This window comes from Bacillus rossius, assembly GCF_032445375.1.
Source record: "Bacillus rossius redtenbacheri isolate Brsri chromosome 4 unlocalized genomic scaffold, Brsri_v3 Brsri_v3_scf4_2, whole genome shotgun sequence".
Taxonomy (NCBI): domain Eukaryota; kingdom Metazoa; phylum Arthropoda; class Insecta; order Phasmatodea; family Bacillidae; genus Bacillus; species Bacillus rossius.
This window is the reverse complement of record NW_026962011.1, coordinates 47,163,523-47,173,589: the sequence shown is the minus strand read 5'-3', so window position 1 is coordinate 47,173,589 and position 10,067 is coordinate 47,163,523. Positions and strand designations below refer to the sequence as shown.

The 10,067-nt window shown below is 32.1% G+C and overlaps 1 protein-coding gene across 1 annotated transcript; it reads right to left on the bottom strand.

Moving 5' to 3' along the window:
• Nucleotides 1–8,424: 8,424 nt before the first annotated feature.
• On the bottom strand, nucleotides 8,425–9,321 carry LOC134542222 (tyrosine-protein phosphatase non-receptor type 9-like). The gene has a single exon (XM_063386306.1). The coding sequence runs from the start codon at nucleotides 9,319–9,321 to the stop codon at nucleotides 8,425–8,427; it is 897 nt and encodes a 298-aa protein (XP_063242376.1).
• Between the last annotated feature and the right edge of the window lie 746 nt (nucleotides 9,322–10,067).

Genomic DNA, 10,067 nt, shown 5'->3' with positions numbered 1-10,067 from the left:
TTAAATTTAAGTTTGCAGGATAAGAGTCCTGGTCCCGACTATAGCTAAGAACTGAATGGAAATTTATTTACTTGTCTTGATATATTTATAGCTTTGGTTCGGATTATTGTTTGACATTGAAGTCCCGATAGATCGATCAATATGACGCAAAACATTTCAATGGACGTCATTTAAATTTATCTAATATCAATTTCAGGATCATTTTTCAACATTGTGCATGCGAATGACGCCAGTGAATTATCTGGTTTGAATCCACTAATGAGGTAAAAAGTTATCATAAAGTTATTTTTGTATCCTGTTCTCAACAATACTTTTCGGGAATTTTTGGTTAATTAAAAGGTATTTTTTCGGACCAGATAATCTAAGGAATTACATAAAAAGGATTTTACCATGGCTGGGCCCTATAACTTTATTTTTATCCTTATAATCAATATGATTTAACGCTTCAGTAAGCACTATAATTTGCCTGAATACTGATCAGTTTTCACGATTACTAGGCGTAGGTGTTTTGGGGTATAAATGCCACCTTCTTACTTATAAAAAGTTCATTTAGTTAAGGCGAGCAGCTTAGAACAAACCAAGGGTGAAAAAACCTATTCAGATACCCCTAAGAAGTTAGAAGTCAAAACATTGGCGTGGGTGTGTGCAAATCATTCGTTTTTATCGGCACGAACAAAGGTTGGTCCCTAATGGTTGCTAGTTATTAAGTGTTCGAATACTAACAAAGCTTCAGTTTTGCAAAGCTACCTAACCATAAGGGTGCGCAGTTACTATCGGGTCAAATAGTAGAGACCCTTTTCGTAGAACGTGAATAACTTATATTTAAAAAAATGCTATTGAAATATGAAATATTTGTATCAATGAGTCAAAGTTTCTTCTAGTTCTATCCGAAATTGCTAACTTCTAAAAAATTTTTTACAAGAAATATGAACAACAGAAGATTGAAAAACGAGGTTTTTTGAGGGTCTAAAAATAAGCATCAACTTTGGACCTCTGTAAAATCATAAATTTACGTTTTTTTTCTACGCTGATTTTTTTGGTGATAAATTGAACCTTCTCAAACGCAATGATTAAAGAAAAAAATCGTATTTTTAATAAATTATCACATAATTTATAAACAAAGTTCACTCGCTATCTTTTGATCAAATAGAGATAAAAATTTGTTTCGAATTAGCACGTATAAAGGATGAAATATTTAAATTATGTGTGAAGTATGAAATTTGCCAATCTCGAATCTTCTGAGTTAGTCAATTTTAAAAATTTGAGTCAAGTGTTTATGGCCGCTGTTAAACCGATGCGATTACAATGATGTTCTATTGTCATCCCTTTTGTGAAAAGGCGTAAGACTCATAAAAATTAGGGATCCTTACCTGAGTGGGTCAGAACTTCAAATTTTTTGCGTGATTTTCATAGGCGTCAACAAGCGAAAATACAAATTTACTTTCTTTCTGAAATGTGTTCTTTAATATATTCTTTAATTTTGTTGCAAGCATACAATTTTTCAAATAGTTCCTGTTTGGGGCCGATTTTATTTTCATCATTGTTAATTTTTTCATACAAATATCTTTAAATTTATTTTGAGTGTAACTACAAATTTAGTTTATAAACAAAAAGTTTATTGCAGTTCAAAATTTTACTTGATCGATTAATAAACAAAAAAAAATCTGTCATGCTTGAATTTAAACAACATAATCTGAAATTAAGATTTATATACTCAGCAATTTTATACAATTTGACGCTTTTGAATGAAAATTATTTCCATTCTTAATTTGTATGTATATTTATAATAAAATTTTAAAAAGATTAAGTGATTGTAGAGGTGACTCCTAAATTTTGATGAAAATGATTCAAAAAAGTTTTTAAATGAATTAATAATTTAAAAAAATCTAAATGGTCTTTAAAATATTGTATGAATTTTGTTTGTTATTGAAAATTTGGCTGCATACTTTTTGAACTCAACTAACTATCTATATTTTAACCTACTGTAAGAGAGAAAGACATGCGGGTAGATAATATTCCAGGTATATTTGAGTGACTACGCCGGTGGAGAAAGGATCAATTTCAAAAGGGTCTAAAGTCGATAGGGGCCATAAACACTTGACTCAAATTTTTAAAATTGACTAACTCAGAAGATTCGAGATTGGCAAATTTCATACTTCACACATAATTTAAATATTTCACCCCTTATACGTGCTAATTTGAAACAAATTTTTATCTCTATTTGATCAAAAGATAGCGAGTGAACTTTGTTTATAAATTATGTGATAATTTATTAAAAATACGATTTTTTTCTTTAATCATTGCGTTTGAGAAGGTTCAATTTATCACCAAAAAAATCAGCGTAGAAAAAAAACGTAAATTTATGATTTTACAGAGGTCCAAAGTTGATGCTTATTTTTAGACCCTCAAAAAACCCCGTTTTTCAATCTTCTGTTGTTCATATTTCTTGTAAAAAATTTTTTAGAAGTTAGCAATTTCGGATAGAACTAGAAGAAACTTTGACTCATTGATACAAATATTTCATATTTCAATAGCATTTTTTTAAATATAAGTTATTCACGTTCTACGAAAAGGGTCTCTACTATTTGACCCGATAGTAGTTCAGTGGAGTAAGGCTAACCTTGAAAAGTTTTACTTTGTCAAACTTCCTTTTACTTTGAGTGATAACAAACGGGAACTGTACCATTTCATTATCAACGGGATGACGTAATTTGATTGGCAACGCGCCATGTGAGAATCTGGGAAAACCCAATACGATAATATTAACCTCCTGAAAAGTTCAGCGATAGCAGTTCAATTATAGATGTTTTTAATATCGGCGCGTATATAAGCGTCTACCAGTAGGACTTGATGTTATTACTGTACGAGATTCTCAAGAAAGTAACATGTCTTTCTCGATAGAAATGGCTTTGAAAATGGTCTTTGGTGATGATAAGTTCTACAATAATAATACGATCTTTCATCTCATTGCCGAATTGAATTGTACCCAAATTTTGGATAGAATTTGGGACTCTACCAATGAACAAGAATTGGAACGCGTTTTACAACTCAAGAATGAAGATGGAGAAACTTGCTTGCATATTGTAGTGAAGTATCTAAGAGGCTATAGCGCCGAGCGCATTATAGCACAGATGTACGATATGGGAGCAGATTTGGACGCGCAGGAAGATGGGACAGGAAATACCATATTGCACATAGCAGTTAAAAACAAGGACTACGAGCTTACGTTTTTAGCATACGTTTAAGTTTGAGGCTATTATAATATTCCTTTTTTTTATTAGTTAAGCATGGGATTTAATTATTTTATAGACTGCTTCTATATGTGATAATTTTAATAAATTTAGAAATTAAAATAAAAAGTTTCGTTTTTTCCCAAGTCTAGGACCCCAATTTTTGCTTCTACTCAGCAATATGCTGGGACAAAAAGTACTCAATTACAAAAATTTATTTCCAACTAGTTAGTTCCATATTTATCTTGTTTTCAATTGTTTGGAGCATGCAATGCAAGCTATTTTCGTTTGTGGTTTTCAATAACAATAGGGATTGTTTCAAGAGGAAAATAAAGAAGAATAGCATGATTTAATTTGGAATTTCCACATTTAGGGATATGACTAAAATTTTATTTTGCTGAGATAATTAAATAATACAATTAAATAACTGTAATCTGTTGTCTTAAAACACACTATGAAATTATTTTTGGTATCATGTTACTATGTCTGAAATGACTAAGTGTTTTGATATTACTTAGGCGTTCAATTTCAACGTAGGTATTAAAGTTATTCAATTATTTTATTTAATAACGTCAGAATAAAAAGATTTCAGCTATATCTCTAAGTATGAAAGTTAAAATTGTAGTTCAAATCTATTTTAGACGGTCTAAGGGCCCACAAGGGATACTTAGTTGTGAATGCAATATAGAGGAATTATGGAATATGCTTAGCGTAATCGGTTAAACTATGTTTTAATAAAAAACACATCATGTATACAAATGACTTAATTCAGTTAATTCGTGTTATTTTATGTAATTTCAGGCATGTATATCATCAATTGACGTCAAAAACCAATTGCGTTAGAAAACCATGAACATTACTTTCCTACTAACGGGCCCGTTTCGGAACATTATTGCCTATCTCGATCATACTTTAAAGCCATTAATCACTAAATGATTGATAGGGGCAATTCCTATTGGTATTTTTACGTCATTAAAACAGTAGCTTAATAAACTCACGAACTGATATATATATATATATATATATATATATATATATATATATATTTGGTCCTAAGTTAATTAATTACGGAAAAACCGTACTAATAAAAGCCATGATCTTATTTTTGACGGTTTGCGTTGTTCGTTCTAACGACATTTGACATTAGTGTTAATGACAGACTTTATCTTTTAATTATGTTTCGGACATTCCAAAAACTGGGTATATTTGTACACGTAAATTACTGTAGTTTCATTTTCCTTAGAAACACCAACTATAGTGATAAGCTTCGAATATGTGACAGGAAAAACTTCTGTTTGAGATTCAAATGCGTTTCATTATAATATTGTAATGTTTTAAGCATCGATTTTGACGTCAATTGAGTAAGGTTATTTGGGTCACATTGACATTGGCTATCGAAAGAAGTCGATTTATTGTAAAGTTCTAAAAGAAAAAGAGAATCAAAATATTTATGTATGGAAAAATATTTTTTGTTACTCTCACAAAAATGAACCCTATTTTGCAGCCTATGTGGTTTCAAGTTGCCTACTAACTAGTCATACAGTATCCTTAGAACTGTTGCATACCTTTTTTTATCTTCATCTTGATGCATTGCTTTGTTTATAACTGCTACCTAATAGCCTATAAACGAGGATACGAGTAGGATAAATACAGGATAACCATTTTTGTGGGAAGTTTTGTCAAGACCACACGTATCAGGATGTATTTTCCGGAAGACCGATTAGAGTTAGCGGCTGAAGTCTTGAAGCTTCAAAAGAGATTCCATAATCTTAGGTATAAAAAACCAAAAACGGAAGAGGCTCGGAAACTAATTAACGAAGAGATCGAGATAGCCAAACAAAAGTATGAAGAAAAAAAGTACGAGCTGCTAATTATGTGCTCGAGGGAACGCTTCGTCGAAGACATGGTGGAATTGGCCCTCTTGTGATTAGGTAAGTCTAGATAGATAAATATCAATGTTGTTCTGTCTTCATCGATCACTTCTATATTTTCATAGCGTTGACCCACTTTGGTAAACAATAGGGCATAGAAATACTAAAGGGAAATTTGTTTTTTGCTTACCTAGCCGATAGCTAATGTGATTGTTCTAGGACTTAGGGCACGTGTATGCTTAGTGTCTGGGCTTGCGCCGACGGCTCTGACGGTAGCTATAAAAGCCTGTGAGGTCTGCTAAGGAAACTATTCTACGGCTAAGAATCTACCGGAGAAAACGTTTTTTGGGATTTAGTCAAAATCATGAGGAAATTACGTTTAAGGTGAGCATTTCACGATAATTGAATTTGGAAGATAGAACGCAAATTCACAACTTCGCTATCTGTTATCATGAAAAATAAATTTTCTCTTATTTTATTTTTGATAACTTGAAGGTTAGAGTTCACTAATCAAACCCAGGTTCAAATAAATTATAATAAATTATTAAGTGGACAATAAAGTATATGTTGTATTTTATAGTATTTAAGAATTGTACGTTTACAAACAGTTGGAATAAAAGTTTTCCTAGATCCATAGTCTTGTTTACTTTACAAAGTGGGTCCATCATTATTTCCCGGTGGGGTTAAGGTGAATTTAGAGGCTTTATTCTAGTAAAAATTCTACATAGTACAAAATAAATAAATAGTTAAACTAACTAATGGAAGTAATTTGTCGATTAGGGAAATGATACTGAACATAAAAAAAGGTTCAACTGTAATGGGAATAATCAATAACGTCCAATAGTTTTATCACTGAATAAATAATTTCATTACTTAGTCGTAAAACGATATAGGTGAGCAATTAACGGATAATTATGTGCGTAGTACTTTGTAACGGTATAAAGGGCAGTTTATTTTTAAAAAATGTTAGTTTGAAAAAAACTGTCTTTGTGAATAGATGCTTCACTAAGTCAAGCTCGATTAAATTTAAAACTTTTCGCATAGTATAAGTGCTGAAGGACGCCACTAGTTGTAAGCAGTTTTTACAAGTTAATGTGCAAATTCGTTTCCTCTTAACAGAAAACATCTTCAAAAATCTTCAAAAATTTCACCCTGCTTTCAAAGCATGAATATTGACGATTTCCTGCGTTTTATGGACGGACCGAATTATCAAGCTCACATCATAGAAGAATATAACTCAATAGTCTCTAAGAAGGAAGAAGAAATACGTCATAGACCAACCAAGAAGTTGAAGATTAAGGGCTGTTTCTCATATCTCCAAATTCTTTTCTACAGCCAACAGTCCAAGAATTTGATAATTCCAGAGGCAAGCTTTGTCGGTGGATATGAAACTCAACAGAAATTTATTTGTACCAAAAATCCACGAGAGGAAGACTGTGAAATGTTCTGGCAAACGGTGTGGGATAACGAAGTGGAAATTATTGTAATGACGTGCCAGCTAACTGATAAGAGCTTCCAATATTGGTCCTCCAAGGAAGGTTATATTTTAGCATGTAAAAAGTTTCAGATTAAAACTTGGTGGATAGTAATCAATTCGCACTATACTTTGACTTTGTTAACTCTGACTGCATCTAAATTGAAGTCAAAACCAAGGCGCATGATTTTTCACTACCAATACACTGCTTGGCCGAGGAGTAAATTTCCTCATCAGCTAGATGCCTTCATAGAATTTTATTACTTTGTTAATGACACGTATGTTAAGTTAGCGAATAGGGTGGCTGACAAAAAATTTCCCCCTATGCTGGTCCATTGTCTTGATGGTTTGGGGAGCTCTCAAGTATTTTGCGCACTCGATATTTGTATTACGCAATTTGATAGAACGGGAATGCTGTCATTGCCAAATGTCCTTAAAAAAATGATAGAGCAAACGTGTGGGTCCTTTAACCACCCAGATCTTTATGTACTATGTTATCAATTAGTCAAGGCCTATCTTGATAAGATTTAGTCGATCAGGCCATGCGTGTAAGTTTTTTATAATTCATTTGTACTGATTAAGTCATAAGGTTTAAAAATTATAATAGGGCCAACAAATATGAACCGCAACTGTGAAATATAAATAAGTCGCTCTCTTGAAGAAACTGCCATCCGGTATTGTACTTAGAAATAAGATTTAAGGTTGTTGTAGCTAGGTTTTTATTATCTCTTTCAATGTGTCTAAATATCATAATTGTTACTAGGATGTAAGTCTAAATTATTGTTAAATTTTTAATGTGTAGAAACAATTGGAATAAAAGCGTTACCAAGTAAACAGATTTTTTTTATTTTACTGTAACAGATAGATTATTTTTCCCCGAACAACTTCAGTAGTAAAATTAATTTGACTTCAGAGGCTTTAAATCTAGTTAAAAATTTACAGTAAATAATAAACAAACAGTTTACTTAATTAATAGGAGGAATTAGTGGACAGGAATTGATGTTTTAGATTAAAAGATTCAACTGTACTGATTATGTCTTAAGATTTAGAAAGAAGATATTGGTATTTCGAATGTGAATTCCTTAAAGAATTATCATTGTAAATTGATCAAAATAAAACAATGCGCATACCATTTATTTTCTAATTAATTAGATCTTTAATGAAGTAGTTGCGTGAGTTTTATTTAAACTTTTGAGACTATATGTTTTAATTATAGACATTAATATTTTGTGTTTTGAACGCAACTAGCATTAAGATAGTGTGTAAGGGTAAAGTTAGTTTTTTTTCTACGATGGTGTTTCAGATGTGCTCTAAGTTTTTTATAAAACTTTTTAATTCAATAATAAAGTTATTACTTTAACTAAGACTTTAAAAAGCCCACCCACTAAAGCTTTATGAACTTTTTAAGTTTTAAACGAAAAATATAATAAAGTTTTAAATAATTAGTAAGTGATAGGTCTTTGAGGAAATTATAACAAAGAAAGTTGCACATTAAATCTTTTATTTTATAAACATTTGCCGAAATTTTTACATCTTCTATACGCTATAATACAATCTTATGTCTACTTACAGGTTAAAAACTCTTAACTAGTAATTAAATTACTACAACTATATCTTAGGCTAATTTATCTATCACTTGACTTAACCGTTTGTCGATCGCTATATGAACGAATCGCCGAATAAGAACTACTCAACTTATAGGAAGCCCCTACAGGGGGAATTAGAAATTAAAAAAGACGCGACTAACGAAGAATTAAACTAAAGAAAAGTTAAGGCTATATACTGTTATCATTCCTGAGAATACTTTACATGAGATCCACTATAAAGGAGAGAATATAAATTTTTATACTTACATATAAAACATAGAATAGTAATACAAAGCTAAGTAACAAAAACCATAGTCGTTTGCATCGTACAGGCAATTGTACCTATCTTGTCTGAGTTTTGATACAATAGAATACAAATTTACTTTACCTAACTTTAAAATTCTCGATATAGAAATATCGATAGCACAAAACACCATTGAACGCTGTAATCCATCACTGCAATGGACTACTATAGGACTCTTATAGGCTTTAAGAATCACTGATGTCCCTGCCGATCGATCGTAAAGTCGTGACATAAACACTAAGTCCAAGAAGTCACATTCTGAGGGCGAGATATCGTCTCGTTGCCAGTCCTTAAATAAGAAGTGGTTAACGTACAACTCGTCTCCATCTTCGTGCGTTACAAGAAGACTCGTGATTTGAAATTTCGGATGATGAGTCTCATGTACTTTGATCGTCTGGATCTTTAGCTTTCCACTATCAACCGACGATCCTTCTTCTGGGTTCCAATATGAGATGCCATTCCCATTTTCATCAGACTTATTGAGCATGACAATAATTTCTGTTTGATGCTCCCAGATCATCTTCCAAAAATTACGGGTCGTCGCCTCCGAATCAGGAGTCCTTGTTACAATGTACGCTTTAGGACGTTTGAAGCCGTCGATGTAACTAGCGTTTATGTAGTTGCTGGAGCTTGTTTCTTCTGAAAGAATTACGCGGCTGTGTTCAAACCACATTTCTTCTTTCTCCGGTTGACTGTTTTCAAGGTGTTCAGCAGATGTAAGGGCGCTTAAAGTTCCTTCCACTTCCATATTCATTATTTCTTTGTGTTCGTCGTAAATAATTTCAACGGCGTTCCTTTTTTCAACTAATTTGATTAATCCGTTACAAGTTAAGGTTTTCGAATTCCAGCCACCCATTTTGATTTAGCAGCAAGTGTAGAGCTGTGAAAAGTGTGGGTGGATTCGGGAACGGAACACAGTTAACTGAAGGATCGCTTTTCGGGATGCCGTATTTATAGGATCCTTTTTTCCTTATGGTATTACGCATGGCTGATAAATTACCTACGTAAGATTATGGTTTTAATTAAAAATATATATTATTAATTAATTAAAAATATATATTATTAATTAATTAAAAATTATATATTATTAATTAATTAATAATATTATTATATTATTAATCGGTAACTCACGTCATGTTATTGTTTGAGTGTGACGTCATGGGTAAACCATAAATCGATAACAGTTAAAAAATATGTATTTAAAAATACCAAGTTAGGGTTCTGTAAATAATAGTTGACCGCAAAAAAATTTTTGGTTTACCCATTTAAGATAACAAACCTTATAAATAGCGAATCAAACCAATTATGAACTCAGTACAACAGAGTTAGTCTTAGTGGTCACACGTCTTCGCCTCATTAAATCCAGTGTCCCCTATCTGCAGTGATGGCAACCAATCTCTTCGCAACTTATGGAACGATCGAATTCTTACAACGATCCAATCACCCGACGTTCATAAACATTGTTGCTCGTGAACATTCAAGCCTTCTTGCTGTACCAATAACCGGAACTTGTAAAAACTTTGAAAAGCTTACCAACAAGAGCAAAAACCGATTTTTGGATACCCCATGTTGGGACAGCAGCCGTGTAGTTCTGCATGACAC